Raw genomic sequence first — 20,691 nt, forward strand, 5'->3', positions numbered from 1 at the left:
TGCTTAACTCAAGATCTCAGGAATTTATCCCATATGTTCTTCTAAAAATATAGGATTTTTAAGACTTTTCTGTTTGTACCTTTTATATTCAGGGCAAGATTTAGCTGCAAGCTCATTTTGGTAACTGTGAGTATTTAGTTTCTCAACGTCCTTTGCAAAAAGACTGGATTTCCATCACTGATTTCCCTGGCTCCTCTGCGAAGTATCAAGGTCTACACAGTATGGATCTGTTTATGGGCTCTGTTCTGTTCTATTGACCTATTTTTCATCTTTATTCTAACATGAGTCTGACTTGATTACATAGGTCTATGATCAGCTCATACATTAGGGAAAGATTCATCTAGTCCCCTTGTCAAAGCTGCTTTTGCTATTCCAGTTTATTTGCATTGCCGTCAAAAAACTAGAATCAGTTACTTTTCATCAAAAAAAAAAAAAAAGGAAAAACTGGAAAGCTTTTTATGGGGTTGCAGTTCTTATCATCGATGCTTTTGATTCAGAAAACATTCAGCTTTATATTTACCAATATTATGAAAATTTCTATTAGTCCTCCATTCTTTGTGAATTTTCAAGTATACTCATATAATCACTACCTTATATCTAGAGTGTTACCCTTTTGTATAAGTCTGCTAGAATTTTGTTATTTGTTTTTCTACAAATTTCTTTATTTCATATTCACTTTTGAAGAATGTATTCGATATTGATAGAGATTACTGAAAAATATCTTTACCGTATGTAGATTCTTTACTTTGTCTTCTGATTTCCAGCATCCTTGTGTTGCTGTTATTATAAGCTAATTCTCGTGGCTTAGTTTGGTAATAATTGGACTCATTCAGCCTATCATTTTAGACCTTCACCTCTTCCTAAAATTTTGGTTGAGTTCACTCTTCCAGCTTTTCTAGCATATGAATAAGGATGGTTTCCAAATCAGCACATTGTAATCACCCCCACACCTATGCACCTGAGGCTTGGTAGTAATTTAAGAAGAGTAAAGCTCTTTTATGGAAAAGGAAAAGAGAGAAAATTAGGGAGGTATGAAAAAAGCAAGCTGAAAAATTTGGAGCTTTTCTTCACCAGAATGACATTCATTTTATATAGAATGTTTACCTCTGTATATTATTGTTTATGTCTTACATGTGTATATATGTTATTTTCATATTGCAAAGGTCACATATATTAATGGTAAAACACACACTCCCCATTTTATACATTTATGTACACACATCACCATAACTGTTGTACTCATGAAATCATGGTTTATATTGTTTTTTTCTTACCCCTCCCTTATTGTATTATTGTCTAACATGGGTGCAGAGTGCATTCATTTGAAATATATAGCCTGATGAATTTTCACATGGGTGTATATATCTATTGTTACTGCTAGTGTTAAGGTAGAGAATATTTCAAGCACCCCAGAAAATTGCCTTTTTAGAAAGAATTGGCTACTTTTCTAAAAATAAAAATGTTGTCTCGCAGGATGGCAGGGTTGGGAGAGGCAATGGGCAGAGGAAAGACAACTCAAAGTCCAATTAGAGAGAGAGAGAGAGAGAGAGAGAGAGAGAGAGAGAGAGAGATAGTTCTAGAGAGGCTCATACCTCAGGAGTGCAGCATCTTTTTAGGGCAGTCTCATATATATTGAAGATCAGGTACAGAGAAGTTGGGCAGGTGCATGGAGGAATGTACATGCTGGGGATGTGTATCGGGATGCATAATTGTCTGGCACAAGCTAGGGGGGAGAAATAGGGGCTGTTGCCTGGGGGCCTCCATAATTCCTGCTGATCAAAATATCCTATCTCTAATTTCTACTCAGACTTATCTTTTTGTTAAGATAGTGTAGCTGGTTATGTTAATCTGGCCATAAACTCTACCTGCTGTTCTCAGCATAATACTGGTTTCCCAGTATGTTCCTCATACCAAGACTTTTATCCTGGTGAGAAGCCCCCTGCAGGCTCTATGTTTTAATTGCCCAGGAGGAACTCAGTGCCAAGACAATATCCCTGAGAACAAGGGGGCTGGAGAATCTCACATTAAAATACCTATTGATAACAGAAAACTTTCAAAATTGCATAATGTACATATTTATTAAAGGCAGGTCAACTAATATAAAAGCAACTTAAAAGCAATGAAGTTATTAGTAATCAAATGTTTATTATGGGAATATCAGAGTTCTGAAAATTAGAAATTCAATTTAGTTTACCAGAATTTTTTATGGTATTCTTTCTGACTCCCTCCTTCCATGGGCTGTGATAGTGAAGGGAAGAAAGGCAGTGATTTCACGAAGTTGGTGGGACTGAAGGACTTTCCATCCTCATTCCTGCCAATTCATGTCTTCCCTTCTTTTCAATCCAAGACCTGTGATGTAGCAATCAGGTGTCACCTACTTCAAGAATTGTTAAGAAAATGTCAGAATCGTTGAGGCAGTCTGGTTGATGAAAGTTGGTGTATGTCAACAGTGGCTATTTCATGTTTATCTTGAATCTTTATACATAAAGAACTTAGTCTGATTAACCAGTGTTTCCAGGGCACATTTCATATATCTGTTTTTCAGGCTGTAGATGAAGGGGTTCAGCATGGGGGTGACTACCATGTATATCACAGAACCAGTTACGCTTTTATCACTGGAGGTGGATGATGAGAAAAATAAGTAAACTTCCTCAATGGTCCCATGGAATAAAGATACAATGAGGAAGTGGGAGCCACAGGTAGAAAGGACTCTGAAGAATTTCTTAGCAGAGGGCTCTCTCAGGATGGTGGTCCAAATCCAGATATACGAGCCTAAGACACCACTCGAAGGAACTGTGAAATCACCTCCTCCTCCCCCCACCCCCAGTGAAGAGGATCAACTATTGAGGGAATTGTCTGAGCTGCTTATATTTAGGAGAATAAGTGGGGGATGGTAATGTCACCACAGAAGGACAGTTGGGCCAAGAGCAGGGTGTGCAATGGAGAGTAGAGAAAGCAAAAGAGCCAGGACCCAGCTACTAAGGAGACAAACAATTCTCCTGCCTCATGATAGTGTTGTAGTGGAGGGGCTGACAGAGGGTCACGTACCTATCATAGGCCATCACTGCAATAAGGATATTGTCAAGACAACCAAACAATAAGAAAAAATATGCCTGGGAAAGGCACCCTGCATAGGGGACGGACCTCTGATTAGGGTGCATGTTTCTCAGCATCTTTAGGACAGTGACAGATGAGAGACACACATCAGTGAAGGCCAAGTGGCTGAGGAAGAAGTACATGGGGGTGTGGAGGCACGAGTCCAGCCCGATGAGCAGGATGATGAGCAGGTTCCCCAGCACCGTGGTCAGGTACATGCCCAGGAACAGAGCGAAGAACAGGCCCCACTGCTCTGGAAGGATGTGGAGCCCCAGGAGGAGGAACTTGGACATGCTGCTCTGATTCTCCCACCTCATGTTGCTCGTGTCTCTGCTGGGAATGAGGGAAACAGGGAAGAGCAGGAAGGCTGGATTAACTAAAATATTATAGCGATGTCCTTATTACATAACAGTGTTATATTTGAACTGGTCCTGTGTTTATTGTTCACACGTATTGCTGCTTGAAAACAAGTCTGTCATATCCCGGCTCTCATGGTACGTTACTCTCTCTCAAAATAACAAGATTTCCTTCCATGGAACCACAGGGCATTTTTGTTTATTTTGGAAGCATATTTTGAACTATAACCAGTTCCAGGCACCACACAAAGCACTGAGTTCATTATAATAAACAGGAAATTAAGTCTCTGCCTATAGCTGGTTTACATACTTATATCTGGACAAGCCCAATGTCAATAACTGGAATGATGTGGAAACATTATGGGAAAAGCATCTGTAGGTACACAGGAATTTTCCTCTTACAAAGGTGAGAATTCCTCTAAATTGGAACAGAAGAGTTTATGGTAAAATTGGCAGAATCCTAATGATTAAAGATATTTAATATTCCTGGGCACCTAAGGTCAACCCATTTCCCAAACAGAGATTAATAATAGTATGAAATATTTGTCACTAGCACATAATATATAGGTAGCATGTTGAGGGGCTTGCACAAACTTTCTATTTAAATTTCACTGTTTTCTGAAGTAACCAGTATCAATACACCCATTTTAATGTTGAGGAACAAATGAGACATTTCCTAGTGTGCAAAGGAGCATCTTTAATAAAAGTAGTGAAATGACAACATGTATCTAACCAGAAGCTATCACTCAGAACTGATGTCATAGCCCTCACTGGACAAGCTGTGTGACCTCATTTGTCACTCATTGGTCCAAGAATTTTCATTCATACTGATAAGTAAACAAAATGTATTTCACACAGCACTTTATGCCGGACTCTGTCAGTCATTCATTATTCATCCTAAATAAGGAAAGTCACTTCTCTCAGTGTTGTTTATCAATTATAAAGTACAGATAGTAAACATGATAGTTGCAAAGATTTTATTAAATTTTAGATATCACTCTTGCTAAAGCACATAAATGCCCAATAAATGTCAGCCCTTATTGTCATTATCTTTGCATATTCCAACAATGAGGAATATTGTCATTGATATTGATGCCAGTTCAAGTCAGTTGAGTGACTCAGTCAATTCATCATTATTTTTCAAAGCTACTTCCACAACACAACATGAGTATGTGATACAAATGTGAGGGCCTCAGCCAGTACAGTTTTACACCAGGTCAGTTTAACTTGGTAGCAGACACCCCCAGGTGGGATGGCTCCTTGCTCCTCTAGACTCTTTAGACAGTGGACATTCGTGGATGACCTTTCTCAAGGTTCTCCCTTGCGACACGTCCCAGTTTAGTCCACATCCCTAGTTTTCCTTATGCATACAATGTGCCCTAGACTGGGGACACTTTACCTTCCCATGTCTCCAACATCATGGTAGCTCTAAAAAGGAGGATGTGCCTTTAACCCTCCCCTGCCCCCCATACTCTAGGCCAGCACAGGGCTGCACACAGGGGGCTCACTGGGCATCAGACTCTGAAGTGCAGCTTCTCTAGCCCAGACAGAAGGAACCTGCTGTCTCCAAGACATATATCTTGTCCACAAGTGGTTTTCATTCTCCATCTTTTAATTTTTGGGACAGGGACAGAGAGCTCATAGGGATCAGGGATTTTCCTTATTTTCAGTCTCTATCCTACTTTTTTTTACAAAGAACCATACTGATTTATTAATTAGTTAAATGATCACTTCTACAAAAGATCAATAAACATATTAAAAGTAAGCAATCAAGTTGAACAAAATAATCACAATATAGTTTTTCTGCCAATTGCCAAAAATCATACTAAATACGTTTGATAAATGTTTCTGCTTTTTCCCAAGGTAGAAAAGGAACCTTGTTTAAAGTCAGTCTTGGTAAACAAAACTGGCATGTATCAGCAGGAGAATCATGGAAAACTCCAACTTCTCTGTGCTCTATAGGCAGCCCAGATTCAATGGGACATTCACTGTTGGTCAAGCTGTAATAATATCTTTGTTCATTGGACTGTATTATTATTAACATATTCAGATAGAGTGTTTTGAAATAAGGAACCTAGCCCTGTTAGCAACTGTTTCCAGGGCACGTTTCATGTCTCTGTTTCTCAGGCTGTAGATGAAGGGGTTCAGCATGGGGGTGATGATCATATACATCACAGAGGCAATTACTTTTTTATTATTGGGTGTTGACGATGAGGAGAAAAAGTAAACTTCTCCAATGGTCCCATAGTATAAAGACACAACAAGGAGGTGGGAGCCACAGGTTGAAAGGACTTTGAGGAATTTCTTAGCAGAGGGGTCTCTCAGGACAGTGGTCCAAATGCGGATATAGGAGCCCAAGATGCCACTCAAAGGCAGGAGGATGAGAATTCCTCCCTCAATGAAGATGGCCAACTCATTGAGGGAGATGTCTGAGCAGCTCAAATTCAGGAGTGTAGGGAGGTCACAGAATAAGTGTGGGATGGTATTGTCACCACAGAAGGACAGTCGGGCCAAGAGCAGAGTGTGCAACAGAGAGTGAAGACTGGATAAAAACCAGGACCCTGCAACTAAGGAGACACACAGCTCCTGCCTCATGATGGTGGTGTAGTGGAGGGGCTGACAGATGGCCACATACCTGTCATAGGCCATCACTGCAAGAAGGAAATTGTCAAGACAAGCAAACAATAAGAAAAAGTATGCCTGGGAAAGGCACCCTGAATAGGGGATGGACTTGTGATTAGTCTGCATGTTCCACAGCAACTTTGGGACAGTGACAGATGAGAAGGAGACATCAGTGAAGGCCAAGTGGCTGAGGAAGAAGTACATGGGGGTGTGGAGGCGCGAGTCCAGCCTGATGAGCAGGATGATGAGCAGGTTCCCCAGCACCGTGGTCAGGTACATGCCCAGGAACAGGGCGAAGAACAGGCCCTGCTGCTCTGGATGGATGGGGAGCCCCAGGAGGAGGAACTCAGACACGCTGCTCTGGTTCTCCCACCTCATGTTGCTCATGTCTCCTGGGAAGGAAGGACAGGGTAATGAGGGAAGGCTGGAATTAGCCACATGATTAGAGTGATGTTTCCTTACATAAGGTGTTAATTTTTAACTAGTCCTCTGTTTATTACTCACACTGGTTGATGCTTGAAAACCAGTCCATGACAGCAGGCTCTGATGGTACATGACACCCTCACAAAATAACAAGATTTCCTTCTTGGAACCAGAGGACATTTTTCTTTATCATATTAATATGTATTAGACTATACCCTAGTTCCAGGCATATACAAAGCACCCAATGCATTATAGTAAACAGGAAAATTCAGTCTCTACATTTAAGGAATTTGCATCTTTAGATCATGCCAGGTCAAAATCAATAACTGGCATGAATGGCAGCATCATGGGAGAGGCATCCCTAGGCAAACAGGACATTTCCTCTTAGAAAAGTTAGAGTCCCACTAAGTGGAATAGAATAGCTTATGATTTGTTTCAGGCTTATGGTAAAATTGCCAGCGTCCTTACTAATCAAAGACAGTTAATGTTCCTGGGTACACAAGATCAACCCTTGTTGGCTTTAATAATAATGTGAAATATTTGTAATTAACACATAAGAGGTGGCAGTATGCCAAAATGTTTACATACAGGTTGTGTTTAAATTTCACCATTGCCCTAATTAGCCAGTCTCCTCACACCCATTTTAACCTTGAGGAACAAAATGTACATTTCCTGGTGTGCAAAGAGCATCACTAATAAGTTAAACTAGTGAAATGACAATGTGTATCTCACCAGAATTTGTCACCCGGCAAAGATGTCACAGCCCTCATTAGACAAGCTGTGTGACCTCATTTGGCACTTGTTGGTCCAGCAGTTTTCAGCAATACTGATAACAAAAAGGACTTTCAAACAACTTTAATTTACAAAAGTAGGTATATGTGTAGACACTGCATTGTCGTTAGGAAAATACTGTTCCCTTCATTCCAATAATGCACTAAAACTCAGGACAAAGATACAATGACCAATGAGGTAACTAGGTTCCCTTATGGTGGTGCCGGGATTCAGTCTTCCTTTGGCAGTGAGTTTAGAGGATTGGAACACACACACACTCATACAGACACACACACACACACACAGTCTCACACACTCAAAGCTGAAGAAGGAATCTAGACTGATTCACTCAAGAAGTGGAGCAGGACAGCAAGGCCTTCTTAGGGACCATGAACTTGCTCAGGGTTGTGCTTTTCTAGGTTCATGGCCACTGGGAGGACAGTGTCTGGACCCCCATGTGGAGGCCTGGCTGCCCACTGACTTGTGCCGTGTTAGCCTCACTGAGAAAATAGGAAAGAAGCAGGAACCAACTGGACCAACAAGTGTCTTGATTGGGGCAGGGCTTGTGAGGAAGGTTCTGGGTCCGGAGCCCTAAACAGCTTAGGCTGTGTGCACCAGGTGTGTGAGTGGTGTGCAGCTACCTTTTTTCTTGTGTAACTACCTTTGCTGCCCTGAATGTGATGGAGAAACCTCCATGTTACAAATTTTGGTTTGTGGAAGTATGATAATAATCCTTGTTTACTGAACACAAATCATGAGCCAGTCCTGGTGCTGGATAGTCCTGGTGCTCATTTAGTCCTCAAAACAGCACTGTGTATGCAAGTGGTTACTGCTCCTTTCCCAGGGAGGGAGCTGAATGTCAGAGAGGAAACAAGGGCCAGATGAGGAATGGTTCCCAGTGGACCTGCTGCAGGCACTGAGGACCCATCCATTAGTATGTGACACCTGCCCAGTGGGGGAGACCTGAGTGACCCTTCCTTTCAATGCAGAGCATGACCACTGTGGACAGCCAGTATAGTGTAATGAGGGAGGCATCTTGGCCCCATGCATTGGAGGAACCATCCCATAAACACCACCTGTATATAAACATCAACAAACACACACACACACTAAACCTTGGCGTGACATGCATATATAATCATAAGGAAAATACAAGATTACACCTAACACTTGACTCTAACAATTTCAAGTCCTCTCTACCCTGTTGCTCATGGATAAATGCAGGAACCTCTTGCTCCACAGCAGGGAACACATCTTCTCTACTTACATCTGCAACTATTTACTTACCTGTGATGAGTAGCCAAAGGGAAAAGGATGGCAGTTACGGAGAGGAAAGAGCAGATTTTGAGAGGAAAGGACTGAAAGAGATCACACTTGGCAGTGGGCAGTGGTCCTCTTGTGCTTAATGGGGGCCCAGCTGGTGCTTGAACTCAGGTTGTATCATTTATCTCTCTCCAACTCTTCATCTCTTAGGTATTTCCCTTCCCCCCTCTTTTATCTTACTGTTTCTGATCCTTCACTACACTTCTGTCTACTCTCTTTTTTCTCTTCCCTCTTCTCCCCGTCTCTTGTCAGAAATACAGCAATCACACACAGAAACATCTATCCACCCCATCACACACAGATCTATATGGAGGGCACATCTGACCTCTGGGCACAGAGACACACTCTGCTCACCTAGAATCCCCCACCTGCTCACGCCTGTGTCATTCTTTGTTACAGCAGGCACCTTCTAGTCAGTGTCTGTATCCTCAGCTTTTGCTGGGAAGATAAAAAAAAAAAAGTAAGAAGACGTCTTGTGTGAGTCCATAACCCCCTCAGCTTTCTGTGTCTGGTCTGTCCCTGATGCCAGAGAACAGCCAGGACATGACTTTATAAACCACTGAGAGGACAACACAAGGTCCCTGAGCTCCTGGTTAAGGAAAGACAGTCACTTAATTGTCTCTAGTTCCTGCCCGACCTTGGGGAGGAGCCTGCATAGAAGCTGGAAGGACTTTGCTGGTGGAGTCACCTGAGAGGGTGTCCCAGGTGTCAGAGGACCCTGCGCTCCTCTCTGCCTTTAGTTCCAACCAGGTAGTAGCTGGCATGATTGTTCTCCAATGCCAGTGTACCCAATGCTATGGGTTTTCAGTCACCCTTGTTGAGCCTAAATAAGTAAAGTAAGTTCTCTCAGCCTTGTGTTACCTGTTATAAATGCAGATACTAATGGTATTAATAGTCATGTTTTAGGCTGTATGAAGTCATTCATACTAAAGCATCAGGTGCACATTAAATGTCTGTTCCTCCTACATTATCCTTGTGTATTCCACCAAAGATAAACATATCTATAATCTTGAGTAAATATAATGTTACAGTATTGATGGTTTTTGAATGACTCAATTATTAATCTGTTTTCAAATTTCAATTTTTCAAGTCCTGCTTCTCCATGAGAAAGACCTAAGCTCCCCCTACAGACCAATACAACCCTGTGATGCACAGTTCAGTACATCAGCCAGCACGTGTGCCCCTAGGTAAACGTGTAAAGGGACACCCCAGGCTGCATGGCTCTGTGCTCCTCTGGACTCTTAAGAAAGTGGTCATTAGTGCAGGACCCTTCTCAAGGTTCTCCCCTACACAGCTTGCCCACATCAGTCCATGCCCCTCTTTTTTGTTAAGCATATAATGTGCCCTACAGCTGGGGACACGTTGCTTTCCTATGTGCCCAAAGTCATGGCACCTCTTGGAGGGAGGCCATGCCACTTAACCCTCCCCTCCCCCACTCACCCAAGGCCAGCACAGGGCTGCACACACAGAGGAGGCTCCCTGGGCCTCAGACTCTGAAATGCATCTTCTCTGGTTGAGACAGAAGGACGCCTGCCATGTCTAAGACAAGTGTCCAGTCCACACATAGTTTTCATTTTCCATCTTTTGACTCTTGGGTCAGGGACAGAGAGCTCATAGAGACCAGGGATTTTCCTTATTTCAAGTCTCTGTCCTACTTATTTTACATAGAACCAGGCTGATTTATTAATTAGTCAATGGCCAATTCTACAATGATTAATGAAAATATTAAAAGTAAGAAATCAACTTGAATAAAATAATTGTAGTATAATTTTTCTGCCAAGTGCCAAAAATCATAAATTGCTACTACTTGTTCATGAAATATGTTCGATAAAAATCACCTGTGATTGCATCTGTACCTAAACCTTTCTTTGTAAGGAAATTTTAATGAAAAATGAAATATCTCTAAGTGGTGTTGGACTATTCAAGTTAACTGCATCTCATTCTATTGCATGTTTGTTTATAATTGACACACATTGAAGTGTAGATATTTAAAATGTGAATTGAGATACTGCCCATCACCTGTGAAGAGTCCTGTCTCACCTTGACACTCCTGCCACACCTCCATTTTTAGCTCTTTCGCTATAATCAGGCAAACCCTGATCTGTGGCTAACACTGGGTTGTTTTCCCCTTGGAGCTGTTAATATTATGCCAAATTTATATCTCAGTGTTGAATGGACATAGACACATTTCTGACGGGTTCTGACCTAAGAGTAGGATCAAATGACACGTGGACAGTCAACATTTTAAGAAAGTTGTCATGTCATTTTCACTCTCTCAAACTGTGTATGACCAGTATATACTTAGATTGGGCAGTGTCTCAACAATCTGGTAGATCTTGTCAACTTTTGTTAGGCCCGTTTTGTGAATTTACCATTCCACTGGGAGTGCAGTGATGACGCTTTGGGATTTTAATTTGCATTTACTTGATCTTTAATAATGTGGAACAGCTAATCATGTCTGCATATTTATTTGGTGAAGCATTTGTTCAAATCTTTTGCTCAATTTGGAAACTAATTTTTATTCCAAGTTAAGATTTTGAAAGGTTTTTTCATATTTTGGTTTCAAGTATTTCATCAGATAGATTTCTTAGTATTTTCTCCCCATGTGTTTTATAATCTCATTCTTTTAAAAGTGCTATTCAGAAAAGCCTGATGAAGTCCAGTTTTCAGTACCTTCTACTCTGAATTGCAGTGATCGTGCTTTTATAAGAAACCTTTGCGTAACCCATGAGCACAGGATTTTATCCCATATGTTCTAAAAATTTTATAATTTAACATTTTATATTTAAGACTATTTTCTGTTTTATACTTTTACATTTTTTATTCAGGGCCAAGCTTTTTGGAAGTTTGTTTTGGTGACTCTAGGTTTCAGTTTCTTAACATCCTTTGCAGTAAGTCTATATTTATCCACCGATTTCCTTTGCTCCTCCATGAAGTATTTGGTGTACCTAGCTTGGGTCTGTTTATGGGCTGTGTTCTGTTCCATTTACCTATTTTTTCATTTTACTTCTAACACGAGACTCACTTGATTTTAATAGTCTTATGATCAGGTCATACATTAAGGAAAGATTCATCTGGTCCTCTTAGAAAGCTACTTTTGCTATTCCAGATTGTTTGCATTTATTGCAAAAAGACTAGAATCAGCCTTTCAATTTTCACACACACACAAAAGAGTGAAAACCTGGTATACCTTCTATGGGGTTCATTGCTGTCATTGATACTTTTGGTTCCAAAATCTTTCATTTTTATATTTACCAATATTATGAATACTTCTATTCTTCATTTCTTGTGAATTTTTGGGATTTCTCAATAGTCACTACCTTACATATAGATTATTACCCTTGGGATTTCCATTAGTGTAAGTTTGCTAGCATTTATGTTTCTTTGTTTTTCTGCAATTTCTTTATTTCACATTTAGTTTTATTGAATATATTCCATGTAGGTAAAGATTAGTAAAATAATATATTTACTATGTAAAGATAACATTTCCTTTTCTGATTTCCTTCATTCTTGCGAGCTTCTATTGTTCATAAGCTGTTTCTCTGAGGTGTGTAACTGGGTATTTAAAGTCTCTAGTCACTCTAGACCCTTACTTCTCCCTTGAAAACGTGGTTGAGTTCACTCTTCCAACTCTTATATTATGTTAACAACCGGGAAAGATCCCAAATCAGCACATTCTAATCACCCCTGTGCACCTGATCTGGGTAATAAAGTAACAGGAGACCATCCGGTATTTTTCTTTTTCTTTCTGACTTATTTCGCTGAGCATGATCCCTTCTAGCTCCATCCATTAGAAAACCTAAATAAGAGACCAGGAAAAAGACTAATCAATACAAAGTAAAAATCAAAATCAACAAGCAGCTATAAACAGAGACACACTACAGGGGTTGGGGGGGCCGGAGGGGCAGGGAAAGGAAGGACTAGAGTCAAAATAAGGGGGGAGGTGCAATTGTGTGGGGAATATAACCAAAATGAAAATGCATACATTGTGCAAAGATGAAAAAAGATGTAAGAATTATATAAAATAAAATATTTAAATAAAAAATAAACTAACAGGAGAAAAGGCTTTGTTTATTATAGTTATATATTAAAAGAAAAGTCAGAAAATTGAGGAACAAAAAAAGCAGGAGGAATGTTTACAAGCGTTCCTTTACCACAATAGTATTCATTTTATAGAGCAATATCAAATAAATTTTTACCTCTGTATATTTATCTGAATGCTTCATATATATCTATATTACATGTATTATTTTCATATTGCAAAGATCACATATATTTATTATAAAACACATACTCCCCTATTTATAGTTTGATGTACTCATATCACCACAACTATTCTACCCAGAAAATTGTCATCATGGTTTATTATATATTTCTCAGCCCTTCGTTTTTGTGTTGCTAACATGTTTACATGAATTCTATTCATTCAAAATGCATAGTCTCATAAAATTAATGCTATATATATATATATGCATAGTAACTACCACTGGAATGAGATCTAGAACATTTCTAGCACTTCAGAAAGTTACTTCTTAGAAAGAACTAAAGCACTTACTGAAAGCAAAATTTTCGAACTTGCATCAATGCATATTTATTAAAGACAAGTTAATGCATATCAACCCAACTTTAAATGAATCGAAGATAGGAGTCAATGAAAAGTTTACTACGGGAATGTCAGGTTTTTAAAAATTGCATTTTTAATTTATCTCAACAGAATTTTGTATGACACTCTTTCTAGCTCCCTCCTTCCCTTGACCATGAGGAAGCCAAGACAAAGGCAGGCTCCCCTGGTATTGGAGGGACTGAGGAGTTATCCTCATCACTTTGCCAGTTGGCATCCTAACTACTCTCCTAGCTTCAAGCACTATGCATGTGACAATAAAGCATCATGTATTGCAAGAATTGTTAAGAAAATATCAGAATCCTTGCAAGTCAGTCTGGGTAAACAAAACTGTGTTTGTCAGCAGAGAGGATCATGGGAAAGGCCAACTTCCCTGTGCTCTACATGCAGCCCAGATTGAACTGGACTCTCAGAACACATATTAAGCTGTAATAGTTTCTCTGTAATGTGACTGTGATATTAACACATTCAGATTGAGTCTTTTGACATAAGGAACTTAGCCTGATTGACAAGTATTTGCAGGGCACGTTTCATGTCTTTGTTTCTCAGGCTGTAGATGAAGGGGTTCAGCATGGGGGTAACTACTGTATACATCACAGAGGCAATCATTTTTTTATCATTGGACATGGAGGATGAGGAGAAAAAATAAACTTCTGCAATGGTCCCATAGTATAAAGACACAACGAGGAGGTGGGAGCCACAGGTAGAAAGGACTTTGAGGAATTTCTTAGCCGAGGGGTCTCTCAGGACAGCGGTCCAAATCTGGATATAGGAGCCCAAGATGCCACTCAAAGGTAGGATGACAAGCAGTCCTCCCTCAATGAGGATGACCAACTCATTGAGTGAGATGTCTGAGCAGCTCATCTTTAGGAGTGCAGAGAGGTCACAGAAGAAGTGGGGGATGGTATTGTCACCACAGAAGAACAGTCGGGCCAAGAGCAGCGTGTGTAACAGAGAGTGGAGACTGGAGAAGAACCAGCACCCAGCTGCTAAGGAAACACACAGCTCCTGCCTCATGATGGTGGTGTAGTGGAGGGGCTGACAGATGGCCACGTACCTGTCATAGGCCATCACCGCAAGAAGGAAATTGTCAAGGCAAACAAACAATAAGAAAAAATACATCTGCGAAATGCAGCCTGCATAGGGGATGGACTTGTGATTAGTCTGCATGTTCCACAGCATCTTTGGGACAGTGACAGATGAGAAGGAGACATCAGAGAAGGCCAAATGGCTGAGGAAGAAGTACATGGGGGTGTGGAGGTGCGAGTCCAGCCTGATGAGCAGGATGATGAGCAGGTTCCCCAGCACCGTGGTCAGGTACATGCCCAGGAACAGGGCAAAGAACAGGCCCCGCTGCTCTGGACGGATGGGGAGCCCCAGGAGGATGAACTCGGACACGCTGCTCTGGTTCTCCCAGCTCATGTTGCTCATGTCTCTCTGGAAATAAAGGAAACAGGGAAATCAGGGAAGCCTGAAATTAGCTAGAAGATAATTGGCATGAACGGCCACATCATGGAATAGGCAACCACAGACCCACAGAACATTTCCTTTAAAAAGTTGAGAATCCCTCTAAATTTGGATAGAATAGCTTATGAGTTGTTTCAATATTACACCAAATTAGAATCCTTACTGATCAAAAATGTTTAATATCCCCGGACACCTACTATCAACCCAAGGTCCCTAGCAAAGTTTAATAATAATGTATAATTTTTATCATTAGCACGTCACATGTAGGCAGTATGGCAGAGGGCTTACACACACTTTGAACTTAAATTTCACCATTGCTCTGATTCACCAGCATTATCACACCCATTTTAACCATGAGGAATAAGAGATACATTTCCCTATGTGCAAAGGAACATCACTAATAAGTAAAAGTAGTGAAATGACAATGTGCATCTAACCGGAATTCTCCACTCAGCACTGATGTCAGAGCCCACATTGGACAAGTGTTGTGACCTCATTTGTCACTCAAAGTGCTTTGACACAGAAAGTAGATATATATCCAGACAATGATGGTACCTTAAGAAAATATTATTCCTTTCTTTTCATAAATGTGGTAAAACTGAGACAAAGATATAATGACCAATGATGTTGCTGAGTTCTCTGATGGTAGTTTCCAGATTCACCTTTCCTTTGGTAGTGTGGGTAGGGTTAGGATTACACACACACACACCCCCCACACACACACATGCATGGAGATATGCTTGCACGAACTTGAAGACTGAATGATTCACTCAAGCAATGGAGCCAGACAGCAAGGCCTCCTCATGGACTGTGAACTTTCTGAGGGCTCTGCTTGTTTTGCTTCATGGCCACCGAGAGGACAGTGTCTGGACTCCCAAGTGGAGGCCTGGCTGCCCACTGACTTGTGCTGTGTCAGCCTCACTAAGAAACAGAGGAAACAAGCAAGAACCAACTGGACCAATACGGACCTTGATTCAGACAGGGCTTGCGAGGAAGGCACTGGGTCCAGAGTCCTGGAAGGATCAGGCTGTATGTTCCAGGTGTGTGAGGGGTGTGCAGGGGCCTCTCTTCTTGCACATCTACCTGTGCTGCTGGAAAGTGATGAAATACAAACCTTCATGATACAAACATTGGTTTGAGTAAATATAATAAGTATTCTCTTTTCTGAACACCAATCATGGGCCAGGCTTGGTTCTGGACAGTCTGTGTACATTGCTTCGTCCTCAAAATAGCACTGTTTGTACAATAGATGTCCCCTCTCTCCCCAGTGAGAGTTCTGAATGTCAGAGAGCAAACATGTAAGAGCCAGATGAGAAATGGGCCCCACCGGGACCTCCTGCAGGCACGGAGGTCTCATCCATTAGTACGTGACACCTGCCCAGTGGTGGAGACCTAAGTGACCCTCTCAATGCAGAGCATGACCTCTGTGAATAGACACTAAGGTATGAGTGGTGAGGGAGGAACATGGTCCCCATGCCATGGCAGGGACCCCCAATATACCACTTGAATATAAATGTGAATACACACACACTATACATGCATGAAACAAAATGCAGCATCATACCTATCACATGACTGTAAGGATTTCAAATTTTGCTGCTCCCTGCTGCTCATGGATAAATGCAGAAACCCCTGCTCCAGAATGGGGAGCACATCTCTCTTTACCCTCTGCAGTATCTTTACTTACCTGCGATGAGTAGCCAGAGATGAATGTGTGGGAATTATGCAGGAGGGATAGCAGATCATAGGACTGATTAAGATACTGCAAATCACACTCAGCAGCGGTCCCCAGGTGCTTAATGGGGGTCCAGTAGGTACTTGTGCTCTGGGAAAAAGAGGGAAAGAATAATGTTTAGTTATTTATCTCTCTCCAATTCTTCCTGTCTTATGTCTATTTACCTTTTCACCTCTCCACTTTTGCATTACTGTTTCTCATCTCTACTCTTCACTTCACTGCTGTCTTCACACTTTTCCCTGTCTTCCGTTCTACCCCTCTCTCATAAGAGCCACAGCAATCACACACACACAACCATCCATCCGCCTCATCACACACAGACCTACATGGAGGATACATCTGACCTCTGAGCACAGAGACACACTTTGCTCACCGAGAATCCTCCACCTGCTCTGACCTTTGTCATTCCTTGTTACATTAGGCACCTTCTATTCAATGTCTGAGTCCTCAGCTTCTGCTGGGAAGACCAGTGACAAATAGTAAGAAGACATCCTCAGTGAGTCTATCACTTCCTGAGTTTGCTGTGTCTGTCCCTGAGGCCAGAGAACAGTCAGGAGAACACGGCTTTATAAACCACTAAGAAGACAAGGACAAGGTCCCTGAGCTCCTGGTTAAGGAAAGACAGTTACTTAATTGTCTCCAGTTCCTCCTTCGGGAGGAGCCTGCATGGAGGCTGGAGGGACTGAGCTGGTGGAGTCACCTGAGTACTTGAGAGGTGTCCCACTTATGAGGGGTATCCTGGGCTCCTCTCTACCTGTAGTTCCAACCAGGTAACAGTGACTTGATTGTCCTCATATGCCAGTAAATGTCAGCTCTTGTGTTCATTATCTTTGCATATTACAATCATTGATGTTGGCCCAAATTCAAGGCAACTGATAAATAAATTCTTCAAATTTATAAAGAACTACTTCTTCTCTGAGAGAGACCTAGGCTACACCCACAACACAACACAACTATGTGATTCAAATTTTAGTACGTCAGTACATCTAACACATATTCTTTGCAAGGAAATTTTATTGAAAAATTAAATTTCCTTTATAAGTATAGAACTATTCAAGTTCATTGCATCTCATTTTTTCTTTTTTAATAGTTGGATAGATACGTAAAACACACAGTTTGTTCAGTTTTGACATATACCTTCATTCCTGAAAATACCATATAGCAAAATAGAGCAACTGTCCCCCACCTCTGAAGATAGCCATGTCCCACCTTGTGACCACTCCTCCCACACTTACCTTTTGCACCTCTCTTGCTGTAACCAGGCAATCCTGATTGTCTAAACTCACTATAGTTTGTATGATCTAGAAGTTTACATATGGGAATCATATAGTATGTGCTATCTTTTAGTGATGATTTTCATTCATGTATTATTTTAAAATTCATTACAGTTGCTGTATCAATAATTTATTATTTTTATTGATGAATAATATTTCATGTGTATCAAATGTTGGTCAGCACTTGTTTATTTCCTGTTTGGTCTATTACCATTAAGTTCAACATTTATAAAGCAGTTTTGGTTGGTCTAGAATTTCATTTTTACTGGGTAATTACCTAAAAGTGAGGTGGCTGCATGAAATGGTAATTAGTTGGTCAACATTTTTACTATTGGTATTTTTCCAATTTGCTGTATCATTTTTTGCTCTCATAAACAGTGTCTGAATTCCCCCAAAGAACCTTAGATTGGCCAGAGTTTTTAACTTTAAAAATTTGGTAGATCTGGTCAACTTTTGTTATGACCATTAATGTTTCGTTGTATACACATTGCAACATTTGGTTGGAAATTCGTTTTGTTATCTGTGGCTATTCAGTTCCTCCAACATCATTTGCAGAAAGACTGTATTTCCTCCACTGATTGCCCTTGCTCCTCTGTGAAGTATCAGGGTCTACACACATATGGATCCATTATGGGCTCTGATCTGTTCCATTGACCTATTGTTTCATCTTTATTCTAACTTAAGTCTGACATGATTACAAAACTTTTATGATCAGATCATACAATAGGCAAAGATTCATCTCATCCTCTTGTCAAAGGTACTTTAGCTATTCCAGCTTGTTTGCATCTCCTTCAAAAAACTAGAATCAGTCAATTTTCACTGAAAAAAACAAAAAGGAAAAACTGGTAGTTCTTTTATGGGATTTCAGTGCTTATCATTGAAAACATTCCTTTTTTATATATACCAATATGATGAAAATGTCAATTGTTCTTCAATTCACTGTGAATTTTCAAGTTTTCTCATGTAATCGTGACCTGATATCTAGAGTTTCATCCTTATGATTTCCATGAGTCTGCTAGAATTTTGTTTGTTTTATTCACATTCAGTTTTGTAGAATATATGCCATGTTGGTATAGATTACTAAAATATATTTTTACTGTATTGGCATGTCATTCCTTTGTCTTCTGATTTCCTTCATCCTTGTGTTGCTACTATTGCTTATAAGTTAATTCTTGTGGCTTAGTTTGGTAATGATTGGGTGCATTCAGTTAGTCATTTTTGATCTTCACCTTTTCCTGAAAATTTTGGTTGAGTTCACTTTTCCAGTTTTTCTAGCATATGAACAAGGATGGTTTCCAAATCAGCACATTGTAATCACCCCCACACCTATGCATCTGATGCTTGATAGTAATTTAAGAAGACAATGCTCTTTTCTGGAAAAGTAAAATTTGGGAGGAATGAAAAAAGCAAGTCGAAAAATTAGGAGCATTTCTTCACCAGAATGACATTCATATAGAATATTTACCTGTGTCTATTACTGTGAATGTGTTATATGTGTATATATTATATATGTTATTTTTGTATTACAAAAGTCACTTATATTAACTATAAAATACACACTCCCCATTTTATACATTTATGTACATTTACATCACCGTAACTGTTGCACTCATGAAATCATGGCTTAATGTGTTTTTCTCACCCCTCCCTTATTATATTATTGTCTAACATGGATGCAGAGTACATACATTTGAAATGTATAGCCTGATGAATTTTTACACAGGCATATATTCTATTGTTATTGCTAGCAAATAAGATACAGAATATTTCCAGCACCCCAGAAAATTGCCTTTTTAGGAAGAACTGGTCACCTTTTTAAGAAAGAAAAGTTGCCTTGCAGGGTGGCAGAGTTGAAAGAGGCATGGGACAGAGGAAAGACAACTCAGTCCAATTAGAGAGAGAGAGAGAGACCCCTAGAGGGGCTCACACCTCAGGAGTGTAGCATCTTTTTAAGGGCAGTCTCATATATATTGAGGATCAGGTACAGAGATGGTGGGCAAGTGCATGGAGGAGTGTACATGCTGAGGATGTGTATTGGGATGCATAATTGGTTGGCACAAGCTAGGGGGGAGTAATAGAGGCTGTTGCCTGGGGGGCCTCCATTGTTCCCACTGATCAAAATATCCTAGTTTCTGCTCAAACTTATCTCTCTGTTAAGGTAGTCTATCTTGTTATGCTAATGGCCATAAACTCTACCTGCTGTTCTTAGCATAATACTGGTTTCCCAGTATGTTACTCATACCAAAACTTTTATCCTGTTGAGAGGCTCCCTGCCTGACTCAATGTTTTAGCTGGACCAGGAGAAACTGTGGGCACCAAGACAATATTCCTGAGAACAAGGGGACTGGAGAATCTCACACAAAAGCACTTATTGATAACAGAAAACATTCAAAATTGCATAATGTACATATTTATTGAGACAGGTCAACTAATATAAAAGCAAATGACATTATTAGTAATCGAAAGTTTGTTATGGGACTATCATAGTTCTAAAAATTAGAAATTCAACTTACATTAGCAGAATTTTTTATGATATTCTTTCTGACTCCTTCCTTCCATCGGCTGTAATAGTGAAGGGAAGAAAGACAGGGATTTCATGGAGATGGTGGGACTGAAGGACTTTTCATCCTCATTCCTGCCACTGAACATCCTCCCCTGCAACCTCAGGACATGTGATGTAGCAATGAGGCTACTCCAAGAATTGTTAAGAAAATGTCAGAATTGGGGCCTCCCCGGTGGCGCAGCGGTTGAGCGCTGGGTTGCGGAGCTGCCCGCAGCCTTTGCAGCGCCAGTTCGAACCCCAGTTGCTCCCTGGCCACAGGAGGAGGGTCCCACGTGGCATGCAGACCTCTCCTGCCACCCGCTGCTCACCTCAGCGGCGTGCTTCGGTCCTTCTGCCTGCTCTGCTCCCAGATCTGGTGGATTCTCTCACCCGCCCGTGCTTCTGACTGTGCCCAGTGCTTGTATAAATAAATAAAAATAAATCTTAAAAAAAAAAAAAGA

The 20,691-nt window shown here is 40.6% G+C and overlaps 2 protein-coding genes across 2 annotated transcripts; both read right to left on the reverse strand.

The window, feature by feature from the left end:
• Positions 1–5,375: 5,375 nt before the first annotated feature.
• Positions 5,376–6,452, reverse strand: LOC311173223 (olfactory receptor 1J4-like; the record flags this gene model as incomplete). The annotated part of the gene is made up of 1 exon (XM_084237074.1): positions 5,376–6,452. The coding sequence occupies one exon, from the start codon at positions 6,450–6,452 to the stop codon at positions 5,499–5,501; it is 954 nt and encodes a 317-aa protein (XP_084093200.1). The 3' UTR covers positions 5,376–5,498.
• Positions 6,453–13,680: 7,228 nt separating this feature from the next.
• On the reverse strand, positions 13,681–14,634 carry LOC311173224 (olfactory receptor 1J4-like; the record flags this gene model as incomplete). Its single annotated transcript, XM_084237075.1, has 1 exon — positions 13,681–14,634. One exon carries the CDS (start codon positions 14,632–14,634, stop codon positions 13,681–13,683), a length of 954 nt encoding a protein of 317 aa, XP_084093201.1.
• Positions 14,635–20,691: the final 6,057 nt, after the last annotated feature.

The sequence above is a fragment of the Talpa europaea genome, assembly GCF_964194135.1.
Source record: "Talpa europaea genome assembly, chromosome: 7".
Classification (NCBI taxonomy): domain Eukaryota; kingdom Metazoa; phylum Chordata; class Mammalia; order Eulipotyphla; family Talpidae; genus Talpa; species Talpa europaea.